Source organism: Corvus kubaryi, unplaced genomic scaffold (genome assembly GCF_017639235.1).
Source record: "Corvus kubaryi isolate FWS band 111438036 unplaced genomic scaffold, C.kubaryi_AGA036_p1.0 37398, whole genome shotgun sequence".
NCBI classification, from domain to species: Eukaryota; Metazoa; Chordata; class Aves; order Passeriformes; family Corvidae; genus Corvus; species Corvus kubaryi.
In genome coordinates this window covers 42,115,046-42,139,192 of record NW_024581137.1, presented here as the reverse complement: position 1 = coordinate 42,139,192, position 24,147 = coordinate 42,115,046, and the positions used below count along the sequence as shown (strand labels likewise).

Genomic DNA, 24,147 nt, shown 5'->3' with positions numbered 1-24,147 from the left:
TGACCTCAAAATTGCAACCACTGAGAAAAGAGAGCTATTTCCTTAACCTGAAATCTTGAACATAGTACACATCTGCTCTGATGAAAATAAAAGGAAAATCCAGAAAATGATAATGGCATGATCAGATCATAGAAGCTGTAAAGTTAGTTACTTCACAAGTTTTATGGGAAACCCGTTCAGTTTGGATCAGTAATGACTTCACAAAATCACAACACAAAAGCCTGCAGACAGATTTAATATAAATGTGCTTTATTGCAGAGAAGTTACATTATTTACATGCTGCAACACATTACAACATAAATCTATCAAGTATTTCATGGTGGATGCTGTTGGTTGCCAGACAACATTGTCATAAGAACCACATTATAAAGTGAAGAGACTTACAGCTTTATATACTCTACATCTTGGAGTAGCTAAAATTTTAAAAGTCAAAGGCAGTGTTTTCTCAGGCCTGCCTGTTGTCATATGCATGCAAAAGCCTAAGGAGAGCAAATATAAACGTCTTGTCTGGTTTCAGGTCTATGATGCCACCAAAGCTGATGATAGGTATGTACTGATTTATATTTTAAAGCGCATAATCTTGCATAAATTATACAGGTCTAATAAGATTGGTATAAATCTAATTATTTATAAACCATGGCTTAGAAATAAAGGAGAAATGCAGCTTGCACATGCATTTAGAAGGGCAACCTAGCAAATGTTTGTGACCTTCACATTTATTGTCTTTTCTCTTAACAGATCTGCTAGAAAACATCTTTATAACATCTTTACTCTAGTTGCGCTTCTCTTGGCTGAACAATGACAATGAAATTCCAGAAAAAGACATCTAAGCAATCTAGTCAATATATGCTGGTGGAGAAAAATCTATGAAATACAGAACATTATTTATGTCTAACTTAGTATGTCTTCATTAAGCAATGCTTCTAGCAGCATCATAGTGAAATAGAACAGTTGAGTGAAGTTTGGCCCCTCATTTTCTTGAATGTGAAATAATTTAAGTCCCAATTGAATCTGTAGCCCAAAGATCAGTTGTGATCTGGGGAAAGCTTTGTTGTTTTCTAAAGGCAAGTTCTCCAATTGTGTCAGTCTTAAGGGATGTAACTTCAACGAGCCTAAAGAACCATAACAGACAGTTTTTAAGAAGTGAGGGAAAGGGTCAGGATGAAAGAAATCTTAACCAAATGAGAATATACAAGCCAATGCCTTCCCTGGTAAACCAGCCATCAGCTTTCGCTTGCTGCGCAGCTGGGCTGTTTTACACCAGCCAAGGAGTGGGCTTTGTTTCTGCGTTTCTAATGAAGTTACCTTTTAAGAAAGAAAGAACGGGAAAAGAAACCAAGCAAGTACAGATACATAGCGATGGCACAGACACAGTCATGCATAAAGGGCTTGATCCTGCCAGGAATGCAAGGGGCAGTGGTACTGTGTGGACACTTTGCTGATGTGGATCCCCTCATCCTTGGTGCACACTAGGATTCTCTACACAACTCCTGCAGAGCAGAGTGTGGCCTTGCCCAGCTCCCAGGTAAAGGATGGAGGGCCAGATGAGCAAGGGCACAAGGGCTGGTACCTTGCAACCATCTGTCTCCAAGAGGCAGTGAGTACATACAAATAGCTCCTTCCATGATTCTTCCATGGATGCCCACTTCTAACCTCACAGTCTGGCTCCTGTAAGTGAGTCAGGGCCTGACATAAGCTGTCCCCCCATCCCAGTCCCAAAAACCACTGCTGAGACTGCAGAACTTCCTTTCAAGGGTAGGAGAGGTGTGGGATGGTCACCTTTTCAGCAGGTGTAAAATTGCATATTTCTCTGCACACAGGGTCAGTGTGCTCCTGGAGGTCTCCCAGAAACTTCTGTTCCTAGTATAGACTTCTTCCCATGGAAATACAGGGTTACTTTCTCTCAGAAAAGCTGATCAAGTCCCATTGAAGCTGACAAGACAAGTTACAGACAAATCCCATAAGTGTCTGGGACTGGAAAGGGAGAATCTAAGCACACCAGGTCTAATCTCAACTCTTTTCCACATGAAGGACAGAGTTGGATTTGGGTTGCACATAGGATGCCAGTGGCACTGCGTGTGCAAAGTGGGTGCACTGATGTCCAAAGCACCCAGACCCATATGCCTGACTCCCTTTCATGGGTGGAACAGTCAGATCTCCTAGACCATAATTATGCCCTACAAAAGAGGGGTGGGAGAGTCAGACAAGCCCAGGGTAGTAAAGACCTAAGTCAGCACATCCCCACGGTGGAACTGAGCACTATCCTGGATAACCAGGTTGGCTGGGGCAGTTCAGCCACTTGATCTGGAGCTAATGAGCAGAATTTATAAGTGAGGTAACAGGCTTAGACAGCACCAAGACCTGAGTCAACTTGTCCCCAGCTGGCTCAGGTGTTGGCACATTCCAGGTTTGGGCTTAGCAGCGGCAGTAGGAAAATCAGATCCATCTTGATCTGTCAGTCTAGACATGCCCATAAACTCTTCTCCTTTTTAAAGGACAGAAAAAGTCCTCCTCATGCCCAGGTTGTCTAAGTCCCTCTGCTCATTGCATTTTATCTTAAGCCACTTTTTCTATGATGCCACAAAAAATCAGTTTGTACTACATATGTGTATGTGCATGTGTGTATTAGATATGACATTTATATATATATATTAAACATATATAAATATCTATTTTTATATATATTATATATATATTTAACAACACATTCTATTAAATCATCCACATTTCATGTTCTTTGTCTGAATCCCATCACTTCTCTCAAATTGCACAAGTTCTTTAGGACTGAGCTGGTTTTCTGGAGTACACTACGTATAGCCAATTCCTGTGAACAGCACTTTACTGGTACTGCATTGAGATGGCTGGGGGTGTTTCATTACTACTGATACTCCTCAGAACCTTTCAACACGTCCTCAGGCCCTGGGTGAACTGCCACTAAGACTCAGAGTTGTGAATGAGCCACCTATGAATTAAGCTCCTATGCACGATGAGGACTGTAGCTATTGCTGAAAAGTAGCACTGTATCAAACACTAACTTTTACTGTAAATGTACATATAAATTTTTAAAAAGTCAAAGCATTTTGGAGAGTTGGGGAGAGATGCCATAATTTCTGTTCCCAGTATCTATCACATTTGCATATATGGGGGAAGAGTAATATTTTAGACTTCTCTCCTCACTCCAATGGCCAATTTTTTGAGGTTTGCCAACAGGGATAAACGGTACAGTGTTGTTCCATACAGGCTAACTGATATATCTTCCAGAGGTGTCTGGTTTTAGTAAAACAGGTGATCATTTCTGGGGTATTTTCACTGTCATTCTTGCTTGTCTTATTTAACAGGATAGGTTCAGGATGAAATACTGAACAAGATCATCACCATTGATGCTTAAAGTAAGATTTCTGGTTTCTTAGATGGTATTTTCCAATTAGTAACAAAAAACCCATGTAAGTTGTCCTAAGACATACCAAAATAGGCAGCTAAGACGACTGAATTTCCACTATTAACAAAGTCTATGAGCATTAACAGGGAAGTGCATAACTTACTGCATATAAAACCCCTGAATAATACAGTATCAAACTATAAATTTAAATAACAGAGAGTAAACAAACAAAAAAAAATCACTCTATATAAATCACAGGAAAGGAAAAAAATACAATCTCCAAAGCCCAAAAGAATTTCCTGATATGAATTACAGCTTCCATAGCCAGTGAAAGATTACCGCAATTCTACATATAAACAAAAAGGTCTACAGCAGGTATTTTAACTTGCAATTAGAAGACAGTATCTGCAGATTTCATAAACGTGTTGTTGTGTCACATAATATCAAAGTTATTTGCAAAAATCATATAATCTGGAATGCTTTAATATGAGACACAACAATGTACTTAAACACACAGTAATAAGAAAATGAGAGCAATCATTTTATAAAGTATTTTTGGGATGCATTGAGTTAGCAGTGCTATTTAGATTAAATATGTAAAGTGAAAAGTCGTCATTTTAATAAGCTGCTCGTTGATACCCCTTTTTTGCCATCAGGACATTTTCTGTGCCCTACTTCTGCTGGATCTTTAAAGTCCCAAGGGCAAGTTACAGCCAGTTATGGCATCCAGAAATAATTTGGTTAAGATCTACACTGTGCGTTTGTTACCATCTTATTTGTTTTTTCTTTTAAAAGAGAATTGATTTCACAAAGGCAGATTTCTTTCACTGACACAGTAAAATCCTTGGAGCAGGGACCATATTCTGGGCACTGCTAATCACATTGTTGGCACTCAACATATAAATAATAACAACATTAATGATAATTTACGTTGCTTAATTCCTACTTATTTGTAGTGCTGATTCCCTTGATTTAAGTGATGCTCCTTAGGAATTTTCAGATCCCTTTGGCCTAAGTCCCCTCTGTCTTTCTTCTTGTCTGTCTTCTCAATGTTGCTACTCTCCTCAGTCCAAAAGCCTCTTATTTTCGAGGTGCTGCTGTTTTATTTGCACTTATAGCAGAGGTGTTCAATAAAGCTACACTTCTTTCTGCATTTGGTAAATCTGCTGTATCATACTCCCAAGGGCAGACTTCAGCTCGAGATGCTAAAGGTTGCTGTAGGTAACTACTTGGCTTATGGGAGTTAGATGAAAGCACATTTCCCTCAGAAGAGGCATTTTTTTTCTGTTCAGCCAATTTATTGAGGTTTTCCTTTTCTGCTGTTTTCTGGGGCAGCTCCTCCTGCTCCACAGCATGAGTATTAGGTGTATATCTATTAACATTCTCACACTTCAGCCCAGGAGAGACCTGGGACTTGGAATTTGACTGTTTTTTCTCATTTTCAAAGATCTGCTGCTCTTGCATCTCCTGAGTGGCTGTTTCCACCTTCTCTGAGCTCTTTTGATTTGACTGTTGGTACCCCTCAGGTGTCTTCAGCTTATGATGAGTCTTCCCCTTTGGCTGGGAAGGGTGATTTTTCTCTGGCTCTGAGGAAGCAATAGACACATGTTTTTGAGCTTTAGAGTCAAAAGGCACAGGACCAGGAATTTGGTCATATATCTCCCAAGGACAAACTTCTCCTATGTTGAAATTGTCCTTGTGCAGAGACTTACCTGGGCCTGTGTCTGGATTTGCAGGTGTTTGACTAACCCTTTGCTGTTTAATAATTCCAGATTTATGGGTTTTCTTTGTTTCCTCAGACTGGGTAGAGTTTTTCCGGTGGGAATCCTTATGTTCCCCTTTATCGGAGGCTGAGTGCTTTTTGCTGGCCTCCTTACCCTTCTGCTGAGGTTTATGAGATTTAGTGCTTTCTTCTAGACTTTGTGTTTTACCCGTTAGTCCCAGAGTCTTTTCCTTGGCACTAGCAATAACACTGAGAGATTTTTGTAACACAGATGTTCTTGGATGCAGAGGCTTCTTATCAGCACTTAAATTATGCGCACTTACTGATTTGCACACCAAAGGGACCGATTCAGTGGAGACAGCTTCAACTTTTTCAGGAGCATTTTTGGTTAATTTGTTACCATTCAAGGAGTCCAGAAGCGTTTTCTCAGCAGCTATAACTTCTGCACTTTCTGTAGTTAAGCCATTTGGTTCTTCTGTTTGATCCCTAACATGATCGTAAGTGCTGTGGGACTTTTTTAAGGAAAAGACTCTGTTTTTCAAAGTCTCTTCTTTTGGCTTTGCAGAACTTGTGGAATCCGGTGTGTTTTTCTTCATTGTGGCCAAGTTCTTCACAGCACTGTGCTCCATCAGGTCCTTCTCATCCCTGGAGCATTGCCTGGTGACTGTCTCAGGGATTTCTGTAATACGTCGCATTATCGAGCGCCCCAAGCCCTTTTTAGAGCACCTTTTTTTCTGGAGATGTGGATTATTAGCAATCATCTTTTTCCTTTTATAGATTTCAAGCTGAGCATATAGTTTCTTCAACTCATCCTGCAAAGCAAAGTGAACGGCAAAACTAGTACGTACACAGAGAGTAGAGTCAAACAAGCAGCTTGATGAGCAAGACCTATTGCTCTAAAAAGGGCATTAAATTCATTTCACTGTCTTTTCTAATTCTTGGATATGCCATTTCTCCATCAACGTGAATCCCATTTTTTTCCCACTTTAGAAAAAGTTCAACCTTCATGCACAAATGTGTTACTTTCCACAGCATGTACACTTCATATTCATTTGTGCTGCTTCAGATTTCACAATGCTGTAGTGTATGCCTTCCTGCTGAACTCTATAGCTATTCTTTGTTCTCAGAACATAACACCTTTAATCATGTAAAATAAGACTAAAGTATTTTTCTCCATTAATCACATTTTAAAAGTTTTATCTTTATAGTTATGTATGCTTATCTATATGTTACATACAAATGACTGATTACACTGAAACCAAAAGCTGTTTGCTCTTCAAGATAATTCAGAGAACCTGTGTAAATTGAATAACAGCTCTTGCTAAGGATGATTCCTCCTCCTTAGCCACCACTATGACTTTTACTACAACTAGTAATGCAGCATCTCTTCACACTAGTAAATACTTTCCATGAGAGTTTACATGACCTGATACCACAATCATAAAAGATCTAAGCTGGCATTTTTCAGCTGGTATCTGCAAAGAGAAACAAATGCATGCAGGTTGGAGTTTTCTTGTAGGAAGAAGTATTCTTGAAAACAAATGCTATTTAAATGAGTTATATATACCCGAATATCTTCAGGATCCAAACTATGTTCACTCCATGCTGAGTTGATACTGCTGTTCAGATAGGATCCAGACCGACCCATATCAAGCTCATCTTCATAAGCTTCTGTAGCTATATCATCTCTTGGGTTATTGCTTGAATGTGAAAACTGCAATAAATATTCACAAAAAATATGTTGCCGTGAGTGCAAAAGTTTATTTCAACATCAATGTAAGAGCTTACAACAGTTTTTATGGTACAATGACCCTTCTACAGATTTGATGTGATTCTCAAACTCAAGCATTACTGTAAGCTTCACTCGCTTAAATAGTATTCTATAGAGTCTCAGTATTGTACGGGAGGAACTCTTATTAATGATGGCTTAACTTTAAATCTTAGAGATTCACATCAGCTAAAAAAAAATCCTACTTATTTTGATACTTATTTGAACCTCTTTAAATGGCATTTCAATTAAGCTGGCATGAACAGTATTTCCAATTAGGCTGCTAAAACAGTAAGACACTATTTTATACTACATACATCTTAATAATCCTGCAGAAAGCAATTCTCCCATTTTAGATCCTGACCCTGAAAAGGAAGACATAAGGTGGAAAAATAAACAAAAAAAGGAGAGAAAAAAAGAAAGAAACTAATGAAAAAATAGACCATTTTTCTCTTCTATGTTTTAGCAAATCCTTGAATCAGGAGTTGGAGTGAGGTTGTCATTATTGTTTTGTTCATATTGATTCACTCATCTGGAGTTACTATTGTCCACATAGTCATCTGTCTTCAGGACTTTATGAATAGAACTAAACCTTGTGAATCTTAATTCTCTGAATTCTTTGGAGTGCTGGAAGGCAAGTCTGTGCAGCGTTACACAGATAATAAGCTGAAAATGAAAATGTTGATCAGTACTTATGAGTCAGCTTCAGAAAGGTCAACAAATTTTCTAGGCTATTTTAGAAAGACACCTCTGAAGATATCTAATAAAGTACATGAATATAAAACAGAAAATACAAGATTATTGCTAAAGACCAGAAAAGTAATTTAAAATAAAACAAGGTTATGCGTATTAAGGCTGCGTCAATGAGTCCCCTGTTATGACTGTTCAATGTACATATATGTGGCAGTCATCAGCATACCCTGTTCTGACACACAGGAAAATGGACAGGGATAGCAGCTTCATTAACCTGGAAATTGTATCAACTTGAACTACTTAGTGCTCCTTCTTCATATGTAGATTTCACCTTTACTGTTATTTTGACTCTTGAGCTTCTGATTAATATGATTAGTCATTTCAAAAGCCATTAGACAATCATTCCTTCTGCTGGGATACTGTCTTAAAAAGGAAGTTCCACTCCATTCCTGGGGACTGTTGCTGGGGACAGGTGGAGCCACCTGCAGACCTCCTGCCCCCGGTGACACTGGGGCTTTGCTCCCAGCGCCCCATGGGAGGTGTCCGGGCTGCAGCTCGGGGGCTTTCCCTGCTCTTCCCTGACTCCTGCCATCCCCATTTACTTGTGCCCCTACACACCTATCTTGGCACCCAGCACCTCTCCTGGCTCCTTGTCACGGGCATATCTCCTCCCAGTATGCAGCATCTGTCTGTCCCAGGCTCTGACTTGCAAAGGGTTCTCCTCTTCCAGCCTGCAACTGCCTGGTTTAAATCCCTACACCCCTGTCTCATGGCTAGTCCAGCCTCCTGATTCTAGTGTTTCTACGCCCTTGCCTAAATTCTTTTCTTGATCTCAGCTAATTCTGGCAGCAGCACAGTCACACACAAAAAAAAGCATAGTTAGGCAGGATTCTTTCCTTCTTGTATTAATTACTTCAAAATTTTAAGTACTTTAAACTCCTGGAATTTTGAAAGCTGAAAGAAAGAATCTTTGAAAATCTATACTTTTTAAAAATAAAGAAGTTCCAGTTTTTAAGGTAAAATAGCCAAATTTTACATCCTCCTTTTCTATCAGTTGCTTGCTAGCTAGATTTAAACAGAATTGCTTCTGCATGACAACATTTATCTTCCTCAGTCTTGGCAAAAGAAAAGAGACAGGAGACTCAAATACCTTAGGGATCAGAAGTAGCCCAACAGTGACTGTCACAGTCAAATGTGTGTGTGCAAAGAACAGCATCAGCATCCAGTCAGACTGAAGTCTTGAAGCAAGAATGAATCTGAAAATAGAATTCAGGGTTGCAATTCACTGCATTTCTCCAGTGCACTAGATTTAATATCTTTAATATTCCTTAGGTTTCCTTACACAGAATGGCCAAACACAACTGGTTTTGTTCTGTACTTCTTTCATACGGACTAAAAATTACATCCACATGCTTTCCATATATGCTACAATTTCAAAACAACTCTGAAAAAAAAATCAACAAACCAAAATATAAAAGGAAACACCAGACCTTAAATTATACTCCATATTCCATCTTTCTCACTCTATTGAGCTGCCCTTTTTTTGGGTATATTGTCACAGTTTCTTTGGCCTGAGTTATGGCAGCTTACATACATTAAGGAGCTGAAGGGATGATTTTAGGTTATGTAAGCATATGTACTATGGTGAATTGCAGTGCACTTCATAAACACAGGATGTCCACAGATCACAGCTACTGAGTACAGCTGATAAGCCATCCAAGGGAGAACTGAACTGAAATGCATTTTAGCAGGGAGCAGAGAAATGGTCTTTATTGCAGGACTGCCCAGCTCACTGCTGTGGGGCCCAAGAGCCTGTGAATGCTTGGAAGTGAGTGGCTGAACTACTCAAACAAAACAGTTCCTTGCTGAGCTTTCTAAAGGAGTGGTAGAACAAGGGGTGCATTTAAAGCTGGAGCATGCTTGGCTTGTCTGGTTTAGTGAGCTCTCAAAGATAGAAGCAGTAAGCAATGCAATGGATGAATGGATGTACTGCTGGCTTGCAATTTCCAGGTTTAAAAAAATCATTCAGACAGGAATGACATTTGCAACTTATCCAAGTTCACAGATGCACATTTTGAAGAAGCTTTTGTTAACAGATATAGTCTGGCATGAAACACTGGCTTACATGCTGTAATAATACAGTCATAATTACTTGTTTAATACTTTGTAAATGAAATGTTTTATGTACACAACAAAATATTCCAATTAATTAATTCTTAGAGAGATGTTGCTTTCGGGTGTGCAGGAGTATGAGGAAGCTCAGGCCTGAGATTTTTAGTAAACTGAACACAACTGAACTGATGAAGGTGACATGAGAAACTGATGGATGTAACAACAGAGCAAAAAGTGAACAAAAGTTACAGACAGTGCTGTAAGGGATGGCAAGACTTCACAGGTGGTTAATAGGGAGTCATTTGAAAGATGGTCAAACTTCACAGGTAATTGAAGGACCTTTGAGGGAGTAGAACTTGCAAGGTCAGTGGCACCAATGTAAACATATCAGTAAAAGCAGATAAGACACTGACTACCTAGCTAATGGCATCACAGATACCAAATTTGAGCACAGATGTAGCAAAACTGTGACCAATAGGAAAAAAATAATGAGGGTGGGTTGTTTATTTGGGAGAAGACAAGGACTGGGACAGATAGGGGATTGGAAGGGGGGGGGTGTAAAATGGCTAGTGACATGTAAGCAAGTTATCACTGAGCCCTCTACCTGAAATATCTCCTATCTTCTCATTAAATCCTTCTGATATGTGTGATACTGAATCAGGGGGACGGGGAAGCAGAGATTAAATGATTTACTAGGAATTGGTTTGTTAGAAGCAATGCATACCGCTTGCCCAACACTTATTGTACCCACCAAAGCAGGATGAGAAGATATGAGACTATTGATAAAGGGAAGGAATCTTGACCAAAGATCCTGTTTTTAACCTAAAGCTAACTCAAACCAGTCTTGAAGTTTGGACTTAGCCCAGGGGCATAAAGAGCATGCGCAGGGAGGAAAGGTGAAAAGTTCAGGATGAGGAAGACCCTTTACTTCATCTGAGGAAGACTCTTATTTCATCTCGGAGACCCCTGCCCAGGACCAGCAGACAGCACTGCGCAAGCGCAACGCGGATGTCAATGACTTTTGGGCTCACTGCAATACGAAGCGAGGCTGGGCGGGGCCAGGTGATGAATATGTATAGGCGTATGGGGAAACTCAGTGAATATGGAACTTGTAACCCGATAAATACCAGGCTGAATGCAGCTGTGGGCACGCATGGCTTTGGAGGAGCGATCTCCCATGTGTCCCAGTGCTGGAATAAACATACCTACTTTACTATTTATTCCAGTAGTGGAGTCTTTCCCGCTCATCAATAGCACTTCTCTCCATGGCGCATGTGGGTATGTGCAACTGATGAGCAAACCTCAGGCAGCACGTGGGTGACCTGCCCCTGGGAAGACCCAAGGTCTCAGGCCAGGCCCAGCTGCAGAGGAGGAGCAGGACCAGGCTGTGAGTGTTGGACCTGCGCTGTTCCTGTGGCCAGCCAGGTGTTGTGTGACTGCCCTGATGCAGATTTGCTCAACCTGCAAATGGAACCAGCAGCAGCCAGATCCATCAGACAGACAGGAGAAAGCACCCACATCCTGATGGCCACTGGATTTGGTTAACGCTTACGAGATCCAATCCTCAAATTCTGTGAAGGCTTTTTTGCTTGTTTTATGCTTGAGACCTTGACTGATTAAGGTATACATGCCATACCATGCCTCTGAAAGCAAAATTGCATTTGTAGTAGCCATTCAGCCCTAGAAAGATGGAATTTCTATTTGAATTAGATTTTTTCCATATAAATTTTGGGTTTCTCAGTAATATAAGAAAAAGAGCAATGCAGGAATTTAATACTATACTGATCTGAAGATAATCCAGAACCTTCTGTTTCTGAAATGGGAATACTTTCAAAGGAAAACAAAATGCAAACAGTTCAAGGTTTTATTTAGTGCTCACATCAACCTCCTAAGAGCTTTGGGAGTTTTCAAACTGGATGGCTGCCTTGTAGGTGTCCTTCAAGGCTCCAGTACTTTCAACTTCATGACAATTCAGGTATGTCATATAAATCTAAGTTTTACATTTCCGCCCTTTCAGTTGCATCCAGAACTTGGCAGAGAAGATGGAAGCAAAAAAAAAAAAAAGGTAAGGAAATGGATTAAGAGTTGTGCATGCAGAAATGGACATAATCTCAGGAGGGATCATGTGCATTTTATTCAATCTTATCTATAAACACTACACGATATTTCGTCAACAAACCAGCATATATCAGACAGATGGCAGAGAATCAATACAAAATGTACATTAAAAAAAAGAAGAAAATAAGGAAGAATAAGATCAGCAGACCTTAGGCTGCAGGCACAGGATTGTCAATAAGAAAAACTGAAAGACTTAATCCTTTTGTGTCTCCTTCATAAAGCATGTATTAAAATGTCACATTTTCCCCTTTTCCCCTCTCTTTAATCCAAGATTACCTGCCTCCTGTTCTATTGTTAAAAGAAACTTGCAGCCCACAAAATAGCTCTGAACTCTATCTTCTAACATGGCTCAACACACAGTTTAGGAATATGAATTAATGGGGGAAAAATTGACTGAGAAGCTGTCATATTGGTTATAATAAATTCAAAAGTATTGTAAGTCAATTTTATATCTATCAGGAATTAAAAGAAAAATGCTTCCATCAAATAAAGATTTTAAACAATAACTTTGCAGATGTTTGTGTTAGGGAGTAGAGATTTTGAGAGTATGTGGATGTTGAGATACAGGGTTAGGAGAACGGGAACGAAAAAAAATGGCAAGTCTGAAAAATGCAGCGAACTGTGTAACAATGATAAGAGAAAAGAACATCAGGAAGGAAGAGAGATGAAGGACTTGCTTTGCTGATGTTTACTCAGAAAAAAACACAAAAGCAAAAATCAAGAAGACAGGGAGAAAGGTTAGTGCCAAGACAGAGCAAGGAACAGAGAAGAATCTTTGAAGACTGTCAGTGAAGCAATGCAAATTTAAAAAAAAACCAACTTAGTAGATAAGGTCTATTAGGAGGCAAAAGAAGGCGTGAGAATGTCAGAAGAAAGCCTTAATTTACAGGGTGACATGAAACTCATGTTATCTTGCTCTTTTGCATTTTCTAGGACCAATTCATTTTTACAGGGTACTCTGTAGGAAAGGCAGATTTAGTAATTTTCATGTAGCTCTAGCAAGACCCTTTTTTATTTGTTACTACCCAAATAACTTACAAGTATGAAATGTAGAGCTCATTATACACTTTAGAAGAAACATGGGCTTTATATTACTGATACAACATCATACCATAACAGCTTTTTTGTGTTCGCATATAAAACACTATGCTTCATGCCCAAACCAGTACAATAATCTTAACATACAGCTGCAGCTCGCCAATCTGCTACACACCAGCAAAAGTTCATACAAACCAACATTCTTACCTGCTGTTTTTCTAGGGATACAAAACAGTGAGCAGTATGCAGATGACTGAAGACAGACAGTTGTTCTTCTGTACCTAATTTATCATATATACTGAACTTTGATCCAAGAAAACATCACCTAACTATGTTGAAAAAAACCCTAATTATACAATTTCATATCCTTGAATCTCATGGGAACAGTTTTAAGTTTAGTAATCACTTAATTTGCAGAAACAAATATTTATAAGACCTTCCATTATGCATCCTATCCCATTCAACCATTCTAAGTTGCACCATATGAAACCTGAAAGATAAATGGTTAATTACTAGATCTACAGATCACTTGCCTAATTGTATGGAATATAGCAGAGATAATGAGCTCATTGTGAACTGCAACAGCCATATAACGTGGCTCATGAAATGCTGATGGGACTGTCCGCACTGCATAGCAGAGATAAACACCCCACAAGAGGAATAAAAATTCAGCTGTGAGAAGAACAAAAAGAAATAATTTGCAATTAGTTTTATAGATGGAAGGAAATTTGAAGCACTACAGTATCTTCTGTATGTGTGAGTATCTATGCAAAGACAATACACATGTATATATGTACACACATAGGCATTCAAACTCTTTTGGATATTGTCACTGTACATGATATATTTGGTTTTAATTTTACACATCTTTTTCCAGATCAGGAACCTTTACATTCATGGTGTTTCAGTTTTTCAATTGACAAACTTTGAGACAATGTCTAAAAATGTCTTGCTTGCTTTTATAATCAGTACTACAGAAGTCTGACATCACTTCAAATACCAACTATTTTTAATTGTAGCTCTGGTTCTTGTTACAGAGGCAGATACAGTGCTACTACCAGGCTATATGCTTTTTAAGACAACACTTCCATTTCAAAGGTTTATAACTTAGATAAAACAATATATTTTGTGTTTAAAAAATTCCTCTTCATGATAGTTAATTCTGTTGATACCCATAATATGATGAGTCACTTCTGAGGGTTTAATGCAATTAAAACAAATTATGTGCTTCTGTTAGGAGAAAAATCAGTAGAGGAAGAAAGGAGAAGTAGAATGTCTGGATCAGCCTAAACTATTTAGTTAGAGCGAGCTCATCTGTAGCCAGCAGTATGCTGACTTCAGCTTCCAGTGGACAGACTCTGATGTGACATCATTTTGATCTTGATAGGAACGAAGTGATTTCCTAACCATCTTGAAAAAACTCCCAGGAAAAAACCCTACAGCTCTGCCATGCAGTTATGAATAGAGCAGGTGCCAGTCCCTCTTGCCTTGCAGTGGCTGGAAGTGTTTGAGTGTCATCCAGCAATGTGCAGTTCTGTGTCAGACCCCTGCAATGCCAGCACTGCTCCACACCAGCTTCAGAAACTGTTATCCCATTGTTATTCATACGCTGCTTTTGTCTTGTTGAATTTTTCCACTAAAAACTACAATTAAAAGCAGTATAATGGAAAATTAATTCTTTTTCAGACTTATGTTTGCCAATTATTTTTCTATACTGTAAATAAACCCAGTGATCAGTGACATCATGGAAGTGATCAGCAAGAAATTACTGGTCTGGTTTCGATAATGACACAAATGCTTGTGAACCCCACCATTAACAACAGAATAACATATAACATCAGCACTGGATATCTCATTAGAAAAGGTCCTCTAGTTCCTCCACTTTTAGTAGTGCATGACTGCTGTAACTTACCTATAATATATTGTTACACCATTTTGAAACTTCTAATTTTGCTATTAATTTCAGCTAAAATCAGTAGGAGACAAGTCTGGATAAAGTGAATTCAGTTACATAGGTGTCTTGTGCTACAATAAAAGTTCAGTTTGAACTCTGAACAACACTTTGCACGTTTCTTAATGAAATATAGATGTTCTAGATCCAAGATCATAATTTTTACTAGAACACATCCTTCATAGACCCAGCAGCCTTACCAGTTACATAAACCCAAACATCTGAAGAGGTATAATCCATCCATACTGCTGGTTTTGTGTTCTTCCTCACCAAATCCTAACAATAATAAAGTTTTTGATCTTTTGACTAAGTAATAGTATGATTTGAGGCCTTACTGAGCGTCAAAAGGAAAAAAAGCTTGGTATGAATCTTCTGATACTATGTGTCCCAGTCTGGTTTTGAGCTCAGCAAAACCACACATGCAGGTATGTTTTTCCCAAATTCCCTATACACTTGGGCAAACTGGATGCTACTTCCATTTAATTCCTAGAAAATTAGCTATTCTGTAAATGAAGTCTATCATTCTGGTTTCTTAAAACCTCCTGCACAGAATGACTTACTCAGGCATTTTGATCCTGACATCTTTCCTGAACAAGTGGAATACAAATTTGGCTTCAACGAAATAAGAATAAATGGTTTTTTACAAATGTTAGCAGTTTGGGTTTTTTCTTTAGGTCATTGCCTCACATATGCAGAATCACGGCACTGAAACGTATTGCTCTTCAAATTGATGCCATGAAGATTTTTTGCCTTTTCTTTTATACCCCTGTTATACCTTTTACAACTTCTGTATTCTTAGTGCTTTTTGCCTACATTCTTGGACTTGTTTGTCAAGCTAAGAGACTAAACATTTTAGAAGCTTCGTAGTTAGGGATCAGTGTGCCCCAGACCCCAAGGTCCTCTCCAGAACACATTCTGCAAACTAAGATAGAACCATCCAAGGGAAGGTTCCTTGGGGAGGGGGACTCACTTGAGCCTCTCATTGGGGAATCTTTGATGGATATGCTAATTAGTAAAACCTATAATGTTATACCCGTTCATTGGGGAGAGACTCGGCGGGGTGCATTTCCATGCATATGACCTGGACGTGTGCACCCAAGGATCCTTAAAATAAATACCAAGGTAAAATCCCTTTTCCCCTTCTAATCATGCATGACTCTTGATTTTAAGGAAAAGGCATCAAAATGACCGTAATTTATTGCATTAATTGCTCCATAATGATTTAGAAGTCATTGAAAAGCAGAAAATGGTTAGAATTAGGCTGCTAAAGGCAAATCACTGTATCTTACTGTCCTATCTTCCATAGAAACTCTTCATACTAACACAATTCAGCAGGGCTCCTCTAACATGCCAGACAATGCCTATTTCCTCACATTTTGCCTTTCATCCAAATTTCCCCTGCTCCCCAACATGAGAAGCAGAACTGAATAGATGAGCTAATTGTGCAGCAACAGGCACACTCCACAAAACTACCCATGGTCTGTTCTTCTTCCTCTTTCTCAGCTGAAGCAAGAAGAGCCCCAAGTCTCTTTCTGACTGAAAAGATCAGTTACAAGTGCTAACAGAGGCTGAGAGTTTGGAAAGGTTTGGCTTTCAAAGTAATGAAAATACCCATTGTATGGGTAAAATTTCATGTGCTGAAGGTATTCTTACTTGAACTAAAGAGTGAAGGCCAAATTTTGCTTATTTTTAGAAGAAGAAATAAAATTACTGTAATTTTGAAGATTAACAAGAATTAGGTTTTTTGTTTGTTTGTTTTTTGGGTTTTTTGCATACAGAACAAATGAAAATGAAAAAGCCATACTTCCATTAAAAAAACCCCAACCTTTACAACCCAAACATTTCAATTAGCTGGGCCAAGTAGGAAGGTAGGTAGCATTTGATCTCCAGATCTGATTAATTTTGAAAATTTTTCAGTTTCACAATCATAGTTACAAGGAGTTCTTAAGACAAGAGGCAATTACAAAGTATTAATATACTGGAACATAACAGTAGTTTGTACCATCAGTGGATAATGCTTTTAGAAAAGCTTTACATTTAGAACAGAGTTGGCATTCCTGTCTGCAGATAATAATTACAGTGACATCTGGTATGGAACACGAATAGGGAAGAGCTCTTAAAACGTAAGGTAAAATAACAGAGTTCCTTTACTTGCTAAGCCCAACATTACAATAATTTCATTAGCAATGGCAAAACAAAGCAGACTGATAGAAAACCAATTTATTATCTAAACCACTAATTAGACAGCTTAAATGTATCATGTAAAAGCTGTGTTTGAGGGGGGAAGATTAGCTACAGACTATTAGTGCAACTTGCAACAAAACCTGAAGGTGTTATAAAATTTTGCTGTATTGTTTTTCTAAATGGCCTCTTTTCTTTCTCAATATAAAGTAAGGTGACATATTAATGTATTTATTGCTCCAAAGAAAAACAAAGATATAACTAACTAACTAACTAACTAACTAACAATAGACAGATAATTGAGTACATCTGGCCACCATGCAGCAAGGTTCTAATGTACAACTCAAATCTGATTAGATTTGTTTACGGGACACTAGCAACTGTTTTGGACCAAATATCTTTAATGATCAAAATCTGTGAAATGTGACATGAAATTTCTATTTGGCTTGCTGAATAATTTTTCACTAAAAGTCTGGTGTAGAAGAGTGACTCTCTGACCACTAAAGGAATATCTTAGCATACTGCATAACTGTCAAGAGCAAACTCAGGGCTCAAAACACATGATCTTGCTCCTGTAAGTATGATTTAGCACAAGGCTTATAAATGATCCCATTTTACATATTCAGCACGAAACCAAGAAAACCTTCTTCTCCCCTTCTGAAAAATTATGGAAACTCCTAGGAGAGAGAGCCGTCAACTGTTCTCTGGACAGAAAATGCAGAGTCAAAACAATAAAACATAAAAGCTGTGAAAAAACCTTGCAGTAGCTACTCTATAGTTGTCCAAACCAGGTGTTCAGATTTTGGGAGAAAATCTCTGCTAGATAAGAGGTTACGAAAAGGCACAGTTGCTTTAAAGGCATAAATGGATGCAAATACGAATGGAAGGTAGGAGATGAAAATGTAAAGTGACCTCAATATGCCATGTGCACAAATGAATTAGTCTTTAAATATATCTCTTCTTAGTCACTACCTACTTCTTATCCACAGAACCTTTTATCTGGTCTTTGCATTATCTGATCAACTTGCTTAGTATATTCTTTGGTGCTTAAAAAGCAGCATTCTTCTGTGTCTTCATGATGCTGATTACGTTTTTAGAGAATGAAGCAACTTGGAGCACTTAGCTTGATCATCCAATACACTGGGCCAGACTCACCTGATGCCACGGGCCTGTTACAACGAAGAGTGTGTCATGTCTACTCACTTGAGATCTTTTTAGGCCATTGCTTATATTCTGCATGTTCTGATAATGAAGGACAATGATATATGTTCACAGCTGGAGGTATGTATCTGCTTTATAGAAAAGGATGGACTCAGGGTTGTTATTACTGACTTAACCAAACTTCCTCAAAAGATCTGGGTTAATATATTTTCTAGGTTTTGCTAAATGTGCAGTGGTGTGTGTTGCTCTGAGCAGAAGGAAATCCCCAAGTTAATCTATCGCTGCTTTCATTCCTGCTATGCAGATGTCTGTACTTCACCTGACTGCACTGAACTAGAGAGCAAAATATGACAAACTGAGAGCAGTGACCAAAGTTACTGACCTCTCTTTAGAGATTTGAAGAAGTCATTGAGACTCATATAAGGAAACATGAAAAATCAAGAAATGTGAAAATGCACCTTGGAACATGGCTTTCATACCAACTCTTCTCAGAGGCCTCAGCAAAGTACTTCACCCTTACTTCTACAGCTTTGTTGTCTAAAAGCCGCACAGCACTCAAATAAAAATACCACACATGCAGCCCTAACTTGCTCTCTTTTGCATATATCATCTTCAGCTAAATATATAATGTCTTAAGAGACCAGACTCATTTAATGCATGTGACAGAGCATTTCCAGGGATAAATCAAGGCTGCCTAATGAAGAAAGCTCTGCAATTTTTTGCAAATGACATTTAGATGTCTAGTGAATGAGAGGAAAGACTGCAAGAGGGAAAGGTGGTCTAGCACACATGCACAACTGACTTCTAACTCTGCTTGTGCCTCAAGCTCCTATGAATATGAAAAAAGCCCCAACTTCAGGTCCCCATTCAATCCAAACTTTGCAGAAATGATAATTTTTTGCAGAGGTAGGAGTATTTTTCTTGCTATTTGGGTGCCAAATATGCATTTTTGCTGAGATTTGCAGCAAAAATAAGCATGCAGGGCTGTATTTGTAGCCAGTGAGACCATACATAATGTTACAAATACATTTGACTAAGCTCTGTAACTGAGCCAAAGGCGGTGCAATATGGACACCCGGATTAAATGGACCATATAACCCTAATCTCACTGTGCCTCAGCTCTGCCTGTGTAAAATGGGGGTAATGCCACCCCCATTGCACAATGACGGTGGAAATAAATTTACCCATATTTGTAAAGAGCTTAAGTCCTAAACTGTGGGTTTCCTTCCTGCCATGGTCAGGAGAGGAAAGTGAATTATTTTAGACTTTCCTGGTTGCTTCTCAGCCCTCCTACCCTGGCAGAAATGCCTTTCTCTACATTCTCTTCTTCATGCCAGCCCCTCGGTGAAGATGGCTGTGGGCTCCCTGGAGCCAGGACACCCATTCCTGTGCTCGCTGGCACTCTGTTGTCCAGAAGCTACTTGCAAAGACAGCCCTGAAAGATTAAAGCCCATTTTCATGATTCTCTATAAGCTTTATGTCTGACCACACTTACTTGTTTAAAAAGCACCATCATATGCCAAAACCAGGCCACTGATCCCCAGAGATGGTGACATTAAAGCTGTGACTTGACTACGTTCACTTGGTGTTCCGAACTCTAGACTGTTTGTAAAATAGTACCATTCCAACAGTTATACCATTATTTCCCCAGGTTTTAAACTCAAATTACTGATTTCCACTGTACTTACATCCATAACACAGCTACGACAACTCATCTATTTCTCGACCACCTCACTACATTTTAAATCCTGTTTACTGAAATAAAGTGAGCTATGGATCTGGAAGCACAGCTCTTCCATCCATTCATTCACTCAGGGTGCCAGCTGGAGCTGAACATGCACCATTTTAAAACTGGAAAAAAACTGTGTCCTCGATTGCTCCTGTGTTGCCAGCCAACGCAATCTCTTTCTGCATCGCTGTGCCCAATCTCCCACCTGGAGAGTTGCACCATGTCATAGGAGAAGCTTTTTTCTTCAACTGAAAGGATTTTCATATATTTCAATGAACTGTGATTACAAGTCTTTAGAGTTATTAGAGTTATTCCTAGCAAATTATAAATTACCAGAGGTTTATCTGTCTCTCCCACCATATCTCAGCATCATTTTAATTAGCTATGCACAGCAATAAAGAGACCTATGTGTGGTAAAGGAATTGACGGTGCCAGATTCAGACTTTTTTGCCTCCCAGAACTTCCATGGCCTGTGGCTGTGAAGGCTGAGAAAGGTGACTGGGGCCCTTGGGCTGGTGGGAGGCATAGCATACTCTGTCCCCCACACCGTCACAAGACCACCTTGCAGGTCCACTCAAAGTAATTCAAGGGACATGCTGACCACGGTCTGTGGGTCCCATGGCTTCAGGGTGCCCTAGAGATAGCTTTTTCTGGCAATGGAGACATATCCACTGACTTAAGTGCAAGCAACACACCTAGGAGTCTCACTGCAATAAACACATGCCAGTGCTCGGGTCTCTAGGAGCTCCCCTCATTTCTGCACTTCTTTTAGCCCTTGTACTCAAGCATTTTTTAATTCCTCTACTCAGATATGCTGCCCTGCCTCCTGACTTCCATAGCTCATTGTTGTTAATAAAGTCAGCTGGACATTCTTCTTGTCTCCATGTGCCCCATCATCCTCTTCACTTGCTTGTGGATGAAAGAGGGAGAACAGGATCAGCTAAAAACTGGCTGAGTGTGGGGCCTCTTCTCTCACATCTTAAAGAGGATGCAAGCAAATGCCAATGGTGTCGAAAGTACTTGAAGTGCTGGAAAGATTTGGAGCAGTGCCACTAGAGGACTCCAAAAAGAGCAGTGCAAAGACAAAAGGAAGCCAGAGCACCTTCCAGCCTCTCCCAAACCACAGGTGACTTGCAGAAGCAACTAAATATGGCATTCACCAATACATAAACACGTGGCTCAGACAACACTAACATGGTTTCCTGAACAGAAATATGTTGTAGAAACCATGCCTAAGTAAAGGGTATGGGATTTCACTTATCACGTAGCAGGTAACAAGAAACAGCAATGTTACTACAGGGGGTAATGCAACTCAAATGCTGAACCTGGGCAGCAGCACTCCCCATCTTTGGTGCTGTCCCCCATACTCTTCCAGATTTACCTTATCCTAGCGATGAGTGCCATAAACCGCGCACAGTGCCGGCGATGCGGACTGTGGAAGGACTGTGAAAGAGGTGTACATGGTGGCAGGAGGAGTGGTTTACGGGCACAAAAGGGACAGAGCTGAAGGTACTTTGTAAAACAGTCTTCTTTTCCTATTTCTGCTGCAAACATTTTATACAGCCCTGGCCTTATCACTTAGAATAAGCTTTTCTCAAGTGATCACTACTTTTACATTATACATTTTTTAAGTATCTAATGTGAGAAATGAAGCCAGATCCACACCAGTGCTGAATTCTAAGCATCTCCTGGTTGTGCTTTCCACAGAGGAGGCTAAAAACAGTACTCTGAAAAACCAGTCCCTCGATGTCTCAAGACAGACAGCAAAAATAGATAATTTTGGCTTTAATCTTTGCACATTGATGCTAAGAGGAACATGTTTTAAAAAGCCCATTTGGAAATGAACAGTTCTTTATTCATTGCATGCTCTGAACAACACATCCCAAATATGGCATAGGGCCACATCAAATGGGGATAACAAAAAAGAAATAATAATCACTCATTCATTGAATGCAGCAGAAGGCCTGTAGAAAATTTAATACAGGGCCTCATAAGGATGTATTGCAATGCCCTAGCTCAAAACTGTACAGGCAGTCTTAATGCCAAATTTGTCAGAGCCTGTCCTGACACCTCATGCCCTCTTTAGATACAAAGATTATATATGTTAAATATCAACAAATGAACAGTGGGAGGGAGTTCTTCTGGCAACAGTCCAAAATACTCACTTTGTTCCTTCTCCTGGCTGAGAGCATGCAGTAATCATGAGGAAGCTTCATATTTGAAACAATCCTGATGCCAAGACCCAAAGCATGACCTATGGATGTGTGGCCCATGGCAGCAGCTCAGCGCAGTGGAGCAGCACTGCTCCTTCCAGCCAGAAATCAAACAGATGCAGGGGAAAAACATCTCCCTGTGCTTACTTAATACCTGTCATTCACTTCTGGTCTAAATAAAAACTGAAAAACACACAGAAGGCAAAGGGGATTTTAAAAAATCTTACCCTATCTATTCTGGGCAAAACTGGCCCTGCTGAAGTCAGGAACATCTACCTGTCAAGATTTCACCTCTGCTTTTTGTTTGTGTTTGTGCATGTTTATCTCTCTGCCTGCCTTTGTCTCCTCCCTGGGGCTTTGTTCATTAAACTTACTATATTGTCTCTTTTCACAATTTCTGGGAAGCTCTTTTAAATCCTGTGCCAATATCTGTTACACTTACGGGATGTTTTCCCCTCAGGATAAAGAATAATAGTTTGATTTGCGACACTGCAGGCCCTTAGGTACCAGAAGTTTATCCCTTGGAGTTTTTTTCTAAGTCACAATCTGACGGTGACAGGTAGTGGTGTAGAATATATTCAGGCCATAGGAAAAAGGCTTTGTGGGTGAGTGTTTTCAAGGCCTCAGGTCTTTCTCTGCAATCTCAGATTGTCAACCATGCCATGGCTTGTCAATGAGACAGATGCCCCGACTTTGAAAGGGATGCAGAAACTAACACAAAGGAAATAAAAGAATATAGGGAAGTAACAAATAAGCTACCCACAAGTAAACAATCCTAAGGAAAATACACACTAACTTACAAACCCTAAGGAAATAGACACTAACTTACATTATATTATGTAGATAAAATTTACTGAATGCTAATTGTTCTCATCAGCATATCACAGAGTACAGAGGCAATGCTAGAAATGGTGATAACCATCGTGTCTAAGTCCCTCTTCTCTCACAGAGAGCATCCTCTTAAACTTAATGGAAATGTAAATATAAAACATTCGCTGCAATAAAAGTCTCCGGAGATAGACTCTAAGTAGTATGATTAGTATGGAAAATGCTTCATAAATCCCAATTCCAATAACCTCTGGTAGCATAAAGGATTCATCTCATTACAACTTTCTAGCAGAGCCTTGTTAATTCTCACTTCACTAATCAGTGACCTTGAAAATTCCCTGTCCACATTTCAGTGAAGTGTTGACAGCCGAGTGAAATAGGGGGGCATTCCAGCAAGGGCTACAAGTGACAGAATATATCGCAAAACACTCACTAGATTTATATAAAATACTGTGCCTGACTAAATGAAATGAAATAACAAGTCTTTTATAAATTACCATCCACCATTTTTATTTTAGCATTTGAAATCAAATAGCAGAATCTATCGATTAATTTATTACATATTATATCTTGCAAGGCTGCTGCCATAGGAATAAAAGGAGTTCTGTGTTAAGGACATCACTTCTGACACATTTCTGAGATGAAGTATCTAATTCTGGGACTAGTTCCTATTGACTGTAAGCTCATCAAGCTGCTATTAGCAATAAAAATCTTGAAGTACACATGCACACACACATACACATATATAAATATATATATAGACCACACATTACTACAGTCTTGTAGGTGCACATCTCCTGGTACCACTAATATGACTGCATAGTTTACTGAAGACTTGCATAATTCTGTTTATGAGGTAGCGTGGGTAAGAAGATAAAGTGACTGAACAAAATAAATTCTGCCTGATTTTTCAGGCTCAAGCGCTCACTTTGCTTCTCCTACCCCTGAGTGTATTTTGAAAAACATTAAAAAATCTTCAAAATGTAAGTATACCTTAAAAAAACCAATCCTTACTTTTTTTCAAAACTGTGCAGACAGCAACTGATGTAATTTCTTGCCAAAAGAGACAATTGATCATAATTGGGTATGAAGATCTGAATTGTGAATCACTACACCACCAGAATTACAAAATCCAGAGGCTAAAAACATTTGTTGCCATTATGCAAAAACCTCCACTATCAAAATATTAATAAAACTACACTGCCAAATGCACCAAAGTTTTGATCCAAAATGGGTTAGTGCAGATGACATCA

General features: G+C 39.2%; 1 protein-coding gene across 2 annotated transcripts in view; it reads right to left on the bottom strand.

The window, feature by feature from the left end:
- Nucleotides 1-228: 228 nt before the first annotated feature.
- GPR158 (G protein-coupled receptor 158) overlaps nucleotides 229-24,147 on the bottom strand; it is a 193,727-nt gene continuing 169,808 nt past the window's right edge. The window contains exons 8-12 of one of the 2 annotated variants that reach the window (XM_042043254.1): nucleotides 13,365-13,503; nucleotides 8,714-8,819; nucleotides 6,670-6,816; nucleotides 5,092-5,914; nucleotides 229-4,965 (exon numbers count right to left, since the gene is read on the bottom strand). In XM_042043254.1, coding sequence (XP_041899188.1) covers nucleotides 4,460-4,965; nucleotides 5,092-5,914; nucleotides 6,670-6,816; nucleotides 8,714-8,819; nucleotides 13,365-13,503 — 1,721 coding nt within the window. In that variant the 3' untranslated portion in view covers nucleotides 229-4,459. Of the gene's footprint in view, nucleotides 5,915-6,669; nucleotides 6,817-8,713; nucleotides 8,820-13,364; nucleotides 13,504-24,147 lie in introns of both variants that reach the window. The other variant, XM_042043253.1, reaches the window with a different exon arrangement.